Below are 17,657 nucleotides of genomic sequence, written 5' to 3'. Positions count from 1 at the left end.
AATTGAAGAAAAATATGTGTCAGCAAAACACAAGTGTCATCACAGGCTTGCTGGCGATCAGGTTGCTTTGATCATAGATTCATTTCGTATCCCAACACATTAACATAAAGTTAACAAGAAATTTCATTATAAAGGACAAACCTGAAAGTCAATGTCAGCCAAGAAATTGCCCAAGCAATCCCATAATTGAAGAAAAATATGTGTCAGCAAAACACAAGTGTCATCACAGGCTTGCTGGCGTGCTTGGAGCTCAGCAGCTTGACAAACTCCTGTCAGCATGGTGCTGCGTACAAGACTATGAGAAGACCTTATGTACTAAATGATGTTTATCAGCAAGACACAGGTACTTATATGCTCGTTTGACCTACGGATTCAACAAGCCTGCCCACAACTTCAGCAAGAAATTAATAAATAAAGAAAAAGTAAAGATATTTGCATTGTAACCAGAGGCCACGCCTCTGGTTACAAAGTGCTTTGCAAGGAGGACATTTACTTGCAAATATTCAGTGTTACAGTGTAAACACACATTTAAATATCAAAAGTAATCTAAATCCCTATCAGATTTTTCCACTGATGTGTTTGACGAGTTTGTACACTGATTTATGGAACATGCTTCTCCAGAAGTAGCAAACAAAGTAATTTATTTCAATTCCCTTACTTTTGAGTCCAATAGTCCCAGCTTAGCTGTAATATACAGTAATTTAAGGAGTGCTTCATATTTTTACACCAATTAATGGTGAATTGCATTTTGCAACCTATTTAGTTCCATTAAACCTCAAGAAAACTAGGAGCTGCCAACAGGGTGCAGTCAATAGACATATCTGGACACTTCTTTCAGTACAAGTCAGAAAAGCTTGGGACTGTGCTGAGACCTGCAGGAAGAAGGGGGACTTTAGGGGGAAACTGTGCCACAAGAAAAAGACACTGCCAGGTCTCAAAACCAGGATCCTTGTGAAAAGAAACTGCTTCAGCATTAGCCAGTGACAGAGAGAGGGATGCAGGTTGTGTGCATATTATATATTTTTTAATTTTAATTTTGATAAAGTATTAGATTAAAAGCCTATAACATTCCCCAAAAGAATCAGGGGTGTCTGCGATCCTTTCCTAAACTAGTGAGCAGCTGAGATTATTTTGTAAGCAGCTGCTCACAGACACCTAAAGGGCCATTTGCCAGCTGAAAGGACCAAAGCAAATCAGTGCTCCAGTGATGACCTTCTACCCCACCAGGCCCATTTTCAAGGGAAAGAATTCAATCACTGTGAAGACCTGTCTACTTTTATAAAATTTTTAGGTAGCAAGATCTGGGCAGCTTCCCGGGCCCACCCAGTGATGTGGAAAGCAACCAATCAAGTAAAATTGTTTCCTTGCTTCTTCCTTTAAAATGAAACCTCTTTCCCTCCCCATTTCTGGCCTTTTCTGTGATTTGAAAACTGTCAAGTCTATGAGTGATTGCAGGTGCTATTAAATAATGAAGCAGTTCTGTTCATTAAAGCTTTGTGATTTATTACCTTTGGGCTAAGGGAAAGAAAAACAGCCTGAAAACAGAATTCTTACATCATTTCACATTATTTCCAGTCCAGCATTTCAGAAAACTGTTAGAATAGCAGATTTTCAGTTCCATGGTCCACCAGTCCCCAGCAATGCACTGCTGAATGTCTAATTCCAGCCAGTTCTATAAATCTAGAGTGTAACTTAAACTCATAACTAACTGCTGCCCTAAATGTCATGTCCTACCTTCATACAGCCAGTCGCTGAGCCCATTGAAAATAACACCTTCCTTTCCCGTGGAGACCACTCGGATGGCTTGTTTCCCCACATGGGCACAGTAATAGATGTTATTCTCAAAGATAAATATCTGATTTGAAGGGAAAAAGAAAAAGAGAACAGCATTAAGCAGTGGCTCCATTATAAAATGTTGCATTTTGCTTTTACAATAATTGGCAGTACAAAATCACATATCACATTTTTATAGCATCTTTTGTCAAAAAAGGATTTCCACAACTTGCTTCCAATTCCACCAACTAATAGAAAGATGCTAATTTACAACAAACTGAAGTCTTGGTCCTTTGATACAAGGTTTATTTTTCTCACTCCTCTCTCCATTTCAGAAATTGAACAGTGCAGTTGGAGGGCATGAAATGAAGAATGCCCTCACTCAGGATTTTGAAAAAGTGGTCCAGGACACAGTAGCAGTTTGCAGAGCTGATGGTGATGTTATGCGGTGAGTGAACTGGCTACTGGAAATGGCTTCTTGCTTGTTTCCAGCTGCTCCTGTTTTCTTAAAACACAGCTGGCAACCTATTAAATAAATTTGAATCCAGTTTTTAATGTGGATGCAACAAGATGGCAAGTGCTATCAAACAGGGGGCAGTTATGTCACTGCAACAAACAAGCCCCAACCTCCATGAGAAGGTTGATGTTTCAGCTGGGGAGGAGATACACACACTCCAAGGACTAAAGGGGTTTGCTTAGACCGGTCCTCAGGTCACCTTCCTATGGGAACCAAAGTGGATGGGGACGAAGGCACCCATAGGGTCTTACCTCCCTGCCAGTGTGGATCCAGCCTATCATAACACCCAGCCCATCTTTTGAAACCTCTCCCCTCCTGTGGCAAAAATCTGGTGGATTGAGGTTGCTGAAAGATTACATGATCAAAATGTTATGGGACCTCCCAGGTCCCTGTGGGGGCAAGGGCAGCCCCACACCAAGGATCACCTTTGGGTACCTAAGCCTGGTCCTACAAACACAACTGGTGCTGTCTATGGGAAAGCCATTCCATCTTGGAGAAGAATTTATAGATATAAAATTCATATCAATCATAAGTATAAAAATTTCAATTCAAGAATGTCAGTAGAGGAGCCTAACATAAGACTCCTGAATAAGCTTCATGTTTTTTTACAGCTAATTTCATGTGAGTCATTAGATCTACTGCTATGAGAATGCTTTTGGGAAACAGGCTGTTTATTTTGGTGCTTAAGTGCTGACCAGTGAAGAAAATTTTAGTGAACTATTTAAAAAACATTGTCCCATGGCATTAGTCTTTATCATCCAGTTAAATCCTTTGTACTGTGTTTTGCTGTCATCAATGACAGATCTTGTCCCCTCCTCACCCCAAAGTGAACTGCATCCTGCTCAAAGTAGCGCTCTTTTTAAAAAAATATTTTTAAACTCCATTCAGACTACAAAGATGTACTGAGAAGGGTATCAGAAAGACATGTAGACTGAAATACCAACTGTTAATACAACTTAGTAGGCATTTACAGATGAGTTCTCATATACTTGAAGATATCATAGAATGGTTTAGGTTGGAAGGGACCTTCAAGATCATCTAGTTCCAACCCCCCTGCCATGGGCACGGACACCTCCCACTAGACCAGGTTGCTCAACCTTTATATGGAAATAAATGTTAGGTATCTTTACCACTAGAGTAGAATGCAATTTCTCATGTTACACTCATGAAAAGACAGAATTGGGAAAAATATTTGTTTTCAGCTTCAGCTTCACATCCTATTATGGTATGTGTTTCACCTAAAGATGAGCTGGAAAGATTCCAGCAGAAAGTATAGATCCTAATTTAATTTTGGCAGCAGTTAGAGCAAGTTTGCCTAAAGGGTAAAAACTACGACTGAAACTGTAGCTTGCTTTTATTCCTTTTAAATTAAGAAAAGCAGCATCCAATTATTATTTTTGAAAGTAAAAAGTATGTTGTAGAAGATACTACATTCTCTTTCCTAACTTGATTTTTAGTAAGCAGAGGAGGCAGATGAGGGATGCCGAGTAAAGAATTTTATGTATTACCTAGTCTGCATAAGGGAGGGTTGTTGAAGCTTAAATGCATATAAAAATCAGGAAGACTAAGAAAAATAAAATATTTTGGGCCCAAACGAATCAAAGTCCCTGTGTCCAAGAGACAAACATGCTGAGGATGCTTGGATGGGGGCTCTTCTCTGACAGGAACACAATCAAGAGGAGTTATTCAAGTGATGCAACCCTTCCCTTGCCCAGATTCTCCCAGCAAAGGAAGGCTTTGCAATATTTTGTACTATATTAAAATTTAAATGAATTTACAGGTAAAATAAAGAAGATGGACTGACAACCTGTTCCTGCCTTTTGCTTTGTAAAGCATTGCAATGTTTTCTGTCTTCACTGATTATTCTTTCAAAACTTCACTGCACTAATCAGGCTGCCTGAGGTATCCAGTAGCTGCAATGGAAAAATAATACAGTGCTCTGACTTCAAACTGTCTCCCATATAATTCAGAGCCAAACTGCAGCACCTCATAGAGAATTTAAAATTATCCTCCTAACTACAGTGCCTTGTACCCTAAAAATGTCAACCATAATCAAGATAAAAGATAACTGAAGCAGCACCAGGAAGATTTCTCTGTAACGTATCTTATAAATTAAGAAAAAGCTTTTGAACTTCCGTTATTCATCAAAAATAAATGTCTTTGGATTACTTCATATTCTGGGTTAGAAAGATATTAGATGATATTATGAAATATATAATATTTCATATATAATATTTTTTACTATTTAAGTTTTATGACATCAAAGCAGGGCTTTCTACCAAATGATCACAATACTTTCAGCTAATTAGAGGATAACAAATTTTAGCAAAGAAAAATAATTAAAAAATGTATGGACATCACTTTCACATTACTTTATGCTTGCTTTACCTAGCAGTTCTAGACTAATATAAAATGACAACAGAAGGGATCAAGCTCAGTTTTATGCCTCTCTGCATAAGGAGAGGCAAAGACCAGACCCAAAATTTTTGGTGTCTTTTTTTGGTGTTCATATATGACCAACACTTTATCACCAAAAGTCTTGCAGTATATATGCCTTTAATCACGGACAGCACATAAAGTCCAACACTGAGCACAGCCGATGGCATGGAAAATAAACCTGTGCTGTGTCAGGAAGATACTCCCACATTGAACACCATGTCCATTTTTGTCATGACACACACAAAACAGAGGAAAGAAAAGATATTCTGAAAGAAGTAAGAAAAATGGAAACATCCATACGTTGACTGAGGAAACTGAAATTGCTAACTCTATAAAATAGACAAGGAAGACATAAGCTTTACACGACAAAGGAGAGGAAATGGAAAAAGAGCCACAAAAACCCCAATGAAACCTGGAAGAAAGCTGTTTAAAAGCGGACAAAAATATTTTTGTTAATGAAATCAGAATTAACACGTGGAACTTCTTGTCCACAGAAGACAAGAACTTTATTCTCTTCCTGCTGGATGTTAGAATAGATTCTCAAGAGATTAAATACTCAACAAAGATAACTGGAACATCCTGGGGGACTAAGAAAAAGTTGTTTGGGTTCTTTTTTTTTTAAAAAATGCATTCACTTAATCTCAGGGTAATAAAAATCAATGGGGATTTTGCTGTTGGCTTTATGTGGTTCAGGATGTCATCTGAAACTTTCAGCATAAAATATAACCCTGTTATCCTCAGGTATCAACACACCACTAACTCCTGTGGGCTGGGAAGAAATCTCTGCCTGTTTGCAACTTGTATCAGAGCTGATTACTTCAAAATGTTATGTGACACAACTAATATTGGAGGAAAAATACTAGACTGGTTGGACCACAAGCCTGAGAGAGAAGGAGAACTTTAAGTCAAAGATTAAGTATTTATTCTGTAAGATAAATTTGTACAGTAAGGTAAATGTTTAAACTATCAACAAAATAAACTTCATTCACTTAAAACATACAATAGCCTTAACAACACTGACTGATATAAGGAGGATTTGTTTAAAATGTTTTTGCAACTCTTTAAGGGCTTCTGAAATAATGTTCTCTACCACACTGACCCAGAGTAGTATTAAGCAATTATGCTGCAGTAATTAAAATTCTGGTGCTTTTAAATGGATTAATTTATGGACCTTTTCAGGAATTCTCTTTAAGCCCACTGCAAAAGTCACAGTGACCAGCTATATTGAGCAGATGAACACAACACCTCCTTTTACAGTTGTTCGAGCCGCCTTCCTTCCAGCCAAAGAAATGAATAAAATTCTTATTTCTTCACAGACCAAGAGAAAATAAATTCATGTGCATTAATCTGCATTTCTACTGCTTCTATTTATTTTCCAACTGTAAGGTGGCATTCTAAGTTTATGTTCTCTTTACCACATGATTCCTAACCCGCATAACTTTTCAACTGAATGAGTGGCATTACTCAAATTTAGCATCTCCAAGCATAAAGTTAATGCCTGGATGCTTATTACTTTAAATTATTAGCACTTTGTAGAAGTATGAATGTTTCCTACACATTAGGAGGCAGCCTTCCACACTGCAAGGTCAGCCCACAGGATTTAACTACAAGAGAGTAGTTAACATGCAAAGTTTAGCCATTTAACATGGAGAGTTTGGTCATCAAACACTCGTGTTCATGTATAGACAGGCACAAAGTCTTGCCTTGACACTGTTTTAAATTCCAAATCAGTCTAAAGTTCCTTGAGCCCGAAAAAACCAGTTAGAAAATGGAAGACTCAGTGAGCGGGGAAACAAAACTACAAATCAACATGCTACTCTTCTCCAACATAATGTATGCCATTGTTTTCTGGTTTTAACGTTAAAGCTTTCTTTTATTTTCTCTCATCCCATATCGAAGTCCGCTCTTTTGCTGGCAAAATAGTTTACCTGAGGGTGTATTCTGGCAAAATAAATCAAATAAGAGACTCATTTTATAATGCTGTGGATCTCTCAGAAATGCTTACATTTATTTTGCAGAATCAGTAAAAAATATCCTTGTAAAGGCAATTATCCATGAACTTCCCTTGTAGATGCTGAACAGATGCACAGAAAAACAGTCCCTACCCCAACAGCATATAATTTTAATAGACAGAGAAGTACTATAGTCCCCATTTAACACATGAAAAAATGAGAGACAGGGACACCAGAGACAAGACTCAGTTGCCCAAACATAGGCACCCAGAGCCATTTTAAGACCCTTCATGTGTCTAAAACATCTAGCTGATACGATACCGGGAAACCTGTGCTCTCACAGAGTAGCATATAGAGGCCACATATTTAATACTATTCACCTGAGGTGCTCTAGAAAACTATGTAAAACACACAGAAAGACATCTCCCTTCTTCTCTCCATGTCTAGGGCTCTCTAATTCCATCCACATATTTCAGAGATAGCCCTGCTCAAGCCATTTTTTTCCTCCCACTGCCATATGAAACCTGGGCTGTGAAAATGAAAAACTGTAGAGAGAAAGACTTCCTGCTGTTTTATCCAAGTTAAAACTTGTCCTTAGTACTACTCAGAATTAGCATGCCCATCCTTGTCCATGCAGCGTCTTGAAGCAGATATGATAATTGTGTTTTCACTTTGTGATATCAAAGCAATCTGACAAGCATTGTACTGGAAATGTCTTGGCATTTTGCAGTTATCATTCTTACATCTACTGCAGGAGAAAAATTTATGATCAATTCAAAATCAGTTCTAAAGCTTGTTGCTGATTGACTATGCATTATTTAATGAATACTGTGCCAATTTCTTCTTTTGAATCTCATAAAATGCAAACTTTGATGTTCAAATAGCTTCCATTAATGTATTCTGTCATGAGTGTTGTTCTTAATGCATACGACATGATTACGCCAGCTCTTATCAGTTCTTCAAAAAGGGTAATAAACCCATAAACTGCTCCTCACCAGTGAGCTTACATAATAAGAGCAAATATTTTAATTAGGCTTTTCTTGTTATCATTTAAATATAGCTTGATAACGGGTTGGGGAAAAAAAGAAGAAATACAAAAAAACTTCAAAATATTTTCATTCCTTCCATCAAATGGTTCATGTTTGCAATTTAGGAAAAAGACAGATAACAATTATGATGGAGGAGTGAGATAAAGAATTTTAAAATCAACTTTTTTAACTTACAAAACCAAAATGCCATTATTAAAACTGGCAATGAACCAATGAAACTCTTCCACACAATCAACACATTGCAGAGAATCACATCTTGATAAATTATTGATGAAAAGACTACAGTTTCAGTTTTTCGTAGAAGGGTTTAGCTTTGCTTTGATTCAAGGTATGAAGATAACTCCTTACCAAGCCAAGGATTTATAGGACTTAGCAGTTTGTGAAGGTACACCATAAATAGATAAGATTTATTTTAATTCAGTTTTGTCCTGCCCAGAGATGTAAAAAGGTGGCATTTAGACCAAACTGAGAACTAGACCAGTTTTAAAATGATTGTGCAGGAAGGCTTTCAAGACAGAGAAGCTGAAACCGCCCCAGGGGACCACTGAAACCAGAGAATACAGTAGTACAGATTGATGCATCTAAGAATCGTGCTGATCCATAAACACATCAAACCCAGTGTTCATGACTTCTCATTGGAGATCGAAGGCTTGTATGCATCTGATATCAGTAGCGTAAGAGATTAACTGCAAGGAAATCAATGCAATGAAAGGAAATGTAATTGATTCTGCAAAGGAAAACCGCCAGAGTTTCTGTAGAAGACAAATGAAAAATCTGCTGTCTTCCGTGGCTTTGATTACATTCTAGCAAAGGAAGTGTACAAGAGTCACCACTTGAAAATTGTGCAAATATCTTCATTTTAGGCATATATCTCAGAAATATTTAACACCCCTTGTAAAATAAAAATTTAGAATCTATTTTTGCTTTCATTGCACATATCAAAGAAAGAGACTAAGAAGACAGAGAGAAGGGAAAATCATTCCATCATTTCTTCAAATATTTTCCATTTCTATTAACAGTGTCCAGGCCCCCTTTAAGAGCTTCTGAGACAGGATGCAGCTCTCCAGGTGTGAGGATGACTTCTCCATGGGGCTGGGGGAGGTGATCACCTTGCCTGCAGGAGGTGGGCATGGGTGCAGTAAGTGATGGAGCAGTGGGAGAAAGTCAAAGACTCTGCAACATCAAAGGTGGCAAAAGGATGTTGAAGGATCTCCTCTGTGACCTTCATGAAAGGAGGGGCAGGCAGAGTCTAAGCTGATTGAACTGGTAAATGGAGACTCCTTTGAAGGTGAAGGCTGGAAGCTGGTGACTTCAGGCACTGTGAAGAAAAGTCCTGCTCTGTTGACAGATCTGCAGCTACAGATCATGTTCGGTGCCCTGCTTCTGGGGCTGGGAGCTCTGTCTTGCCTGGGAAGGAGACCTTTAAACCTTTAAACCCAGAAAACAGGGAAGGAAGATGATGGCCCACAGTCAGGCAAGGAAGTGGAATACCAGGCTGGTAAGAAAAGGGAGATGTAGACAAGACTCTGGTGAACAGGACTGAAGAAAGTCCATCTCAAACAATGTACAAAAAGAAGGAGAACATGAGCACACAACTCCATACAAATAGCTTTCATACTTTTCTTGGGAAACCATCACAGCTGGGTGCCTCTCTGTGCCTGCTGGACCTCATACTTTCAAATAAGGAGAAACTTCAACCATCACAGCTGGGTGCCTCTCTGTGCCTCATACTTTCAAATAAGGAGAGGGGAACGTGAAAGCTGGGGACAGCCTTGGCTGTACACATCACGAGGTGGTGAAGTTCAGGATCATGAGAGGAAATATCATGGCAAAAAGCACTAAGCCCTGGACTTCAGAGAGCAGACTTTGGTCTGTTCTGGGAATTCTTTGGAAAAATCTCATGCGACACAGACCTGGAGAGAAAAGAGGTCCAGGAAAATTGTTGGATTTTCAAGTACCACCTACTCCAAGCTTAAGAATGGTGCATCCTGATGTGTACGAAATCAAGTAAAAGAGGCAGGAGACCTGCTTAGATGAACACATCGCTCCTGACATAACTCAAACATTACAAGGGAGTGTGCAAGAGGTAGAGACAGGGACAGGTGACCTGGGAGGAATATAGAGCCATTGCCTGATGGGGTTAGAAAATCTAAAGCTCATCTGGAGCTGAATTCAGTGAGGGACATGAAGGGCAATAAGAATGATTTCTATTAGGTACATCAACAGCAACAGAAAGTCTATGTGGATCTGCTGCAAGCAATATTATTTAGCTGTTAAGCATGTTCTATAAAGCCTATATATTGCAATTCCTTGTTAGGAAGAGTTAAGGTTTTTCTAAGATTAACTTTCTTACTAAATCATGTTTGTGGTGTGTCTGCAGTATTCAGTAATGGATGAACACATCGCTCCTGACATAACTCAAACATTACAAGGGAGTGTGCAAGAGGTAGAGACAGGGACAGGTGACCTGGGAGGAATATAGAGCCATTGCCTGATGGGGTTAGAAAATCTAAAGCTCATCTGGAGCTGAATTCAGTGAGGGACATGAAGGGCAATAAGAATGATTTCTATTAGGTACATCAACAGCAACAGAAAGTCTATGTGGATCTGCTGCAAGCAATATTATTTAGCTGTTAAGCATGTTCTATAAAGCCTATATATTGCAATTCCTTGTTAGGAAGAGTTAAGGTTTTTCTAAGATTAACTTTCTTAACTAGACATGTTTGTGGTGTGTCTGCAGTATTCAGTAAAGTCTGGAGACCTTTTCTCCAATAAATATTAAGGCTCCCTTGGAAAGCAGAAGAGCTTGTAAGATCCTGTGGTTTTTAAGGTCTTTAGAGACAATTCAAATTTGGTAAATCCAATACTCAAGGTAAAGTCCCATGTAATGGACTATAGGATTATATGATCTGGAGACACATTCCCAAACTTTTTCCCTTTTAAACTGGACACAGATGAGACTTTTTGTCTTGCCTCTCCCAGCTTATATCCTTAAGTGCATTAATATTCTTCTCAGGTTTCTACAAGCTTCTCTACATTTTTGACATTGCATCATTACAAACGCAATGCATTTCCATTTGTATTCTGGGAGCATGCTAGTCACAAAATGTATGGATTCTAATAACACCTAGAATCTGCCAGAGTCCAGCCAAATAAGCAATTATCATGATTCTGGATATTTAAAAACACATTTCAAGAAAAATACGCTGTCCTATTTTCTGTTCTTCAGGGAAGAAAAGCGGGTTTATTTCACCTCAACAAAGAGAACCATGTCTGCATGGATTTCCTTGCCCTGGATTCTAATGGGGTTATTTTAATTTATAACTGCCTTGTTATATTAAAGAATGTATCAGTAAATGTACCATTTAGTATGGAACTCTGATTCTGCTTTTAAGTTCTGCTTGATGGATTATCTTGTATTCTGTAACCTAATATCACTGATGGTTATGTAGGGCATCACTATAAATTAGATTATTTAATGTAAGATGATACAGTGTTTCATTTTTAATATTTTATTGCATTATAGAATGAATATCTAGCTAAAGAGAGCACAGAGATTACTTGTCAGCATAAAGAAACTGGCAACTGGGATTCAGGTTTCCTCTAGGTACCCATCTGTCCTTGGACAGTGAGGTAGCCGGTGTAACATTGCTCTTTAACACAATGTTTAGTAATAGAAACCATCAACATTTATTCCAGCAGCCGAAGAGTAGAGCTGACAGAATTGTTCCTGAAGCTTTCTCATGGCTCTGACAAATGACAGTTTCTGGGGAAGGAGAGACCACCACCATAAATGAAGGTGAGCTACTCCACAGTCCCTTAGATGGCTCAGCTAAGTCCTGCTTGTGGCATCCTCACATCTGTCACTTTAACATACACTTGCCAATGACTGCTGCTATCTAAAGCAAAAGGTAACTATTCTCATGGCACAAAATAGCAGCTTTCCAAGAACAGCACTTATTTTTCAAAAGCACTTATTTCAATGGACATCATCTACCAAATGTGGTTTTGTAAGATGCCAGAAACCCTTATGCACAGACCTAGAGTAGATACTTCTCGCTGCCAGACCTCTGAAATGAAAAATGCCCTTAACAAAAGATACATCTTAAATATCCATAAAACACAATTGAAATTAAAGGAATATCAACATTTTAGATCTCTGTAATAGGAGGGAATTATCTGCAGTGGAACTGACCCTATGTTAGTGTTGCACTGTTAGTAATTTTGCACTTTATGCAACTGCAGTAGCATATAAAAAAAATGTGATAACATATAAAGGAAGCGAATTCATTACTTGCTCTATAGTGCAACCAGATGGTGAATAGCTCTAAACTAGCAAGTCCATCAACACATGCATTTCTTGTAGGCACATACTCAGTTTCCTTAATGCAGAGTGTGAATGTCTGTGAATATATTAATTCTGTAACTCTATTGTAAGGTAGAAATATATTGTGATCTTCATGCTGTAATTTAACCAGAAACAAAGTGACATGGATGAAGTCACAGAGGCAGCCTATGGCAGTGTCTCACCTCCAGGAGCGATGTTCTAAACACTATGTCATCCTATGTCTCATATTTGGATGTAAGAGCAGTAACATTTTTTCTGATTTACTAGTGAAATTTCTATGGCAAATAATCAGTTTCATTTTTTCCTCTGAAATCTTTCACACCCACGAAAAGAGCAACACCTTATTCACAATAAAATCACCTATGTCTTCTTTCACTAACATTTATTGTAGCATCTTCAATCACCTATGTCTTCTTTCACTAACATTTAGTGTAGCATCTTCAAATATCTTAAATATCTTGCTCTTTTGCCACTGATGAAAATGCAATACTGAAAATGCTGAGATTGGAAGGGACACACCCAGTCTCAGCACAGCTCATAGCACTGAAGGTGTCAAAGTTTCCCTTTGGTGAACAAGGACTGCGCACATCAAGCCCACTGATGCCAAAGCAAAGGACATCAGGGATGAGCAAAAATAAAAACAGGAGACTATTGCTACTGTAGCCAAAGAGCAGAGCATCAAAGGGAAAAACAAGCATAATGCATTTCCAGTGGAATTATTTGAATAAAATGGGGGGAGAGGACAAGGGGAATCCCTGACCAGAGTAACCTGCCCAAGTATTCAGTGTACGTGCAATATATCTTACTGCAGTTTCTGTAAAAAATAATCATATTCTGACATTGAAAAAAGGGAGAAGGAGATAAGAGGAGACAGTACATAATTTTTCTGAAACTCTTGTTTTCCCAGAATGCAGGAAACCATGTAAGAAGCTGTCTGAATATGCCTCACCACGCTTAAATAGGGCTTATATAGACATTAGGAACTGGGTGGAGGCTTTTCTTCCTTGTAACTAGTGCGATAACCGAGCCAGAATAATTACATACAGGAGACCACAACTAAATATTGATTCAGATGTCATTGCAAAAAGAAAAGGTGAGAGAACAACAGCTTGAAAATAATGATGTAAAAATCTACGAAATAATGGTGAAGACAAATAGACCTACAGCAATTATGCACAGAGCAGTTCAAAAGCCCTGCTGGATTAAGAGCAACAGCAGATGATTCGTCCCTCCTGAGAAAATAGTCCTCCTCACTTGATATTTATGCAGCCCTTCTGCCTGGAACTAAGCTGGCATGACAGGCACAAATTCAGGCAAGGAAAAAGCTGCTAATTAGAGGAGTCACTCCAGTTCAGTTCCAGGTGTCATCACTTAACCAGCTTTTTGCATCTAGATATCCTTGTTAGCAAGACGTTGTGCTACAGTGTTGAAAAAAAAATATGATAACAACAAATGAGACTGATAGGTTCTGGCCCCATGCAGCAGGATCTATCATTCAAATGTTTTATACATGAATGAATTTCAGTATTTCTCTAAAACATATTGCACTTTTTAGACAGTAATATCTATATCGATAAGCTGTTTACCACCATTAGCATTCATTGTTTGAGAAGACCTGCAACCTCTAACACAAGAGGGGCTGAAAGACTTCTTTTTTTTCCTGGCATTTGCATCTCACAGAAATAGAGATTTCTTAACGCAACTTCTGCAGCTGCTGTGAAACATAACTTCTATGACTTTAGAACCAATTATAGACTTGATTGCTGCACAATCTACAAGAATAAAAGTTCCTTCTCCAGAAGAATTGACCATGGAAAAAGTGTATTGACTATGAATGCAATCAAAATGGGAGAAACCCATTTTGATCATTCTCTGGGGTTGCAGTAAGTCCAAGGGTGTGCAAAACTTCCAGCAGCTATAACCCTCTTCTGGTATGTTTTTGTACTTTAAAGAAACAGTGGAAACAGTAGAAGACTGACTGGCCAGGACAATCTCAAAAAAAGAATAAATACCGTGATCTATGAGAGAGGATTTTTTGAATTATAACTGCTGCCTCTGAAATTGTACAGAACTGCTTCCCCCAGCATCTGATGTGTCACTGTTATCATTAGTATCTGTCAGGGGTGTTACAGATCCTGATTAAAAAAGAAAGAAAAAGAAAATAGCAGCAGAGCAGAACTTCTTCTGCTTTTGAAATTGGAGTTTAACAACTCCTGTGAACTGTAATTTAGTGCTGCCAATGCAGGCAAATATTCACTGCACGTTGTTTGAGCAGTCCTACTGCTTGCTCCTTCCTTTTGACAATGGGGCCCACGTATAGACCTGCCTTGCACTTAAAGCAAATATTTTCATCCTGGATGTGGTAATTTTGGGAAAACTTAGGTAAAAGTATCCCAAAAACTTCAGCATTTTTGGGTTCCTTGAGCACTTCAGCTACAGACAGTATCTTGCTCCTGAAGCACTTCCTGACTTCAGCCGTGCTGCCAAAGCGAACCAGCGAAGGAAACTTCTTCACACTGTCCTTTTTTTTATTTTACTTTTTGATAAATAGAGGGGTCCAAGCCTGTCAGCCACACAAGTCTTATGAAAACTGAGTTCAGGGTCACAGTAACTATTAATCTCACCCTCTGCTCGTGGGCAGAACCTCGCTCTAAAATACGTAACATGATGCATCTGGTAAAATATTTCAATAAGATCAATTGAAAAAGCTTTTTTTTTGTGGCAGAATTGAAACTTCAAAAGTGGGTAGCTGTTGAGTCATAAATGGCAAGATCAGGAAGAGAGAAAATCTAAGGAGCAAAGATTTTTACAAAGATAAGCATACACAGAACAGGGCAAAGGTACAGCCTAACACTTTTTTGCAGTCCTATTTTGCCAGCATCATCCTCATATTGATAGAAGGTATCACACAAACTGAGGATAATACAGCCTATTCACTGAAAACAACCAAGTCCCACGCTGAAGGCCAGTGGGCTGATGCCATCAAATACTAAGGGGGACTTTACTGGGCTGTCAGGTTCACCACGGAAAGGATGGATTTTTTTCATAGACTTTTTGCATAGTCATTAACACCCACAAAAAGTGAATATATATCAAACTGTTATTCTAATGTAAATTTTTTTTCACTCGTTCTTCAAAGGCATAAATGATGGCATACGTGATAGGACAAGTGAGAGGAATGAGCCCTTTAGTGACAACCACATTTAGGAAACGTGTTCCTGCTTGCACTGAAGTTAGTGGCTCCCTTTCTATTGATTCAGGAGCTCACACTGGTAAGAACCCAGTTCTTCCAACAGCTTTGGAAGACTTAATTTATTAAGACTTTGGCTATGATCTGAGAAAGGATGAAACATTTTACGGAGGTGCCAGAAGTGAAGGCTTTTTTGCATTCTGATCTTCCGAAATAGATTTTCTCAGATCTAATATCTTCCATTATTTGTACAGCTCTGTTGGCACGTGTGGCATTCTGCAGGCTAGTAAGAAGTCAAGAACCATGCTCTGAGGAATTCATCATCTAAAAATTGGCATATAATTTAATGAGTAAAGACAAAAGGAAACAAGATAAATAGAAAATTGCTCCTGGGAAAGTTCCACTTTTTATTCTTAATCACAAAGAATGCATATCATTCAGGCTGCTTCTGTTTCAGAATATTATTTTTTGTTAGTGATTAGACATGCAAGAGAGAAAGAGGTCAGCCATACTGACCAAAAGTTCCCCTAGGAAGGATGAAGTAGAAGCTACAAAGGGAATATAAAATTTCAGAAGCAAACTCTCTTACTCCCCTGCTCAGCCTCTCCTTTGTGTTGCCAAAGAACAAACCAGGAGATTTCAAGGGGAAAGGTTTTCACTTCCTGAAAATTGAGGTACCTCCAAGGTTATCAAAAACCCACCCACCCCTTGCTCCCACCCTTCCTGAGAGATGCAGCACGGAGTGGGGTTACAGGCTGTGTAAGAGGGGGCTGCTGTGAGCAGCACTGGAGCTGCCACACGCTCACACATCTTCATGCAATTGTAGGACCATCCTCAAACACTCTAACAAGTGTTTGGCCCCTGGAACCACCTACAACCAGGGGAGCTGACACCTACTTCCCAGAACATTACTCCTTTCAATCCCACTTGCCATTTTCCCTCTCCTTCTCCTGCAACACAACTCATCCTACATTCAAGCAAACACACACTATCAAGTTTAAATAGATTTTAATTTTTTTTCTGCCTCTACAGTCAACGTTTTTGCCACAGAAGGAGACACGAATTTCACTGGAAATTATATTCTGAGTGACTCAATTAGTTCTGAAATACAGAACAGTGAGCACTGTATATTTCCTCTACCTAATTTATGCTTGTAGATTTTTTTTTAAAAGCTTCTTTTTTTTCTCTGGCAATTCTCTGCTGATCATTAGCTATAAATAGATTATATTGATGCATGAAAAAGCCTGCTTATTTCATAAACTACAGCTATAACTTTATTTTAAGGTAAATGACTGGCAAGGAAAACAGCAAAAAGGCACATATGCTAGAGGTATTGAACATAATGGTTAAACTACCCGTGAGATTCTCCTCACCTACCCTGATTCCAAATGCAAGAACAGGGAACACAGCTGAATTACAGGTCAACTGACTTACATACTTGGAAGCCAAAAAAAAAAAAAGAAAAAGAAAAAGTACTCAAACACAGAGAACAAATCCACTGTGTCAAGATATTGCCAAGATTCATATGGAATTCAATAATAACAGGAATATTTGAAGTTACTGAAGCCAGGCATCCCACAGAGGGAACATGTACTAAACTTGATGTCTTAGGCAATTGAATTTTCACTGTATATTTCTTAATAAAAATTGGTGGTAAGTGATATCAATTATTTCAGCATTAAAGGAGAAAGCTGGGAGTAAAGAAGACTTCTTCCGGACTGTATATACTGTCCTGTTGTATACATAATTTGTCCATTTGGTAGGCATATTTTTCCTTTCTATATAGTTATGTTACTCTGGTACAGAAGGCAATGGAAGAAGTAAATTGGTCATCTTGACTTTGGTGTGAAAAAATTTAAATCTTCTTTTCAAAGAGGAAGTTAAGTACATCCATTCATCTTGGTAAAACTAACATAAATATGAACCAATAACACATTGTGACTCAAGGTGCTGAAGACATGCAAGTTCACAGCAAAACTATATTAAAGAAAGAAAGATTCACTTGTGAAATGGAGAAAATCACTAATGCAACTTATTATTAGCTTTTGTAGCTTTTGCTATACATTGTGAAGCTCATTTTTTTAGCATTAAAATAGAAAGAGCTAATGAACAGTGAATGAAAAATTTCTGGTCTGTTTTTGCTTTCTTTTTCATGTCCTAAAGGTAGTCTTTGGTTTTGAACATAATGTGTTATCAACTGTACATTATCAATAGTTGGACAGAAGCCCGATGACAAGATCGCATTGGTCTTTACTAATAAATACAAAGATCCCAATCCCTGAATAGGTACAAACTGCTCAGCAATGATCTGTTGGGCAGGAGACCAAGAAATTTGAAAAGGCACGTGTTAGAGGATGAAAGTGGCGCATGTACATGTGTGCAATGGAAA

At 38.3% G+C, this 17,657-nt stretch overlaps 1 protein-coding gene across 5 annotated transcripts in view; it reads right to left on the bottom strand.

The window, feature by feature from the left end:
* The window catches only part of DPP6 (dipeptidyl-peptidase 6), a 576,912-nt gene that overhangs the window by 83,609 nt on the left and 475,646 nt on the right, over nucleotides 1-17,657 (bottom strand). For all 5 annotated transcript variants that reach the window (XM_014945135.1, XM_014945136.1, XM_014945133.1 and 2 more), the window contains exon 8: nucleotides 1,735-1,855. In XM_014945135.1, coding sequence (XP_014800621.1) covers nucleotides 1,735-1,855 — 121 coding nt within the window. The remainder of the gene's footprint in view (nucleotides 1-1,734; nucleotides 1,856-17,657) is intronic.

This window comes from Calidris pugnax, unplaced genomic scaffold, assembly GCF_001431845.1.
Source record: "Calidris pugnax isolate Ruff unplaced genomic scaffold, ASM143184v1 scaffold54, whole genome shotgun sequence".
Taxonomy (NCBI): Eukaryota; Metazoa; Chordata; class Aves; order Charadriiformes; family Scolopacidae; genus Calidris; species Calidris pugnax.
The sequence above is the reverse complement of the archived record's forward strand: the minus strand, read 5'-3'. Positions and strand labels throughout refer to the sequence as shown.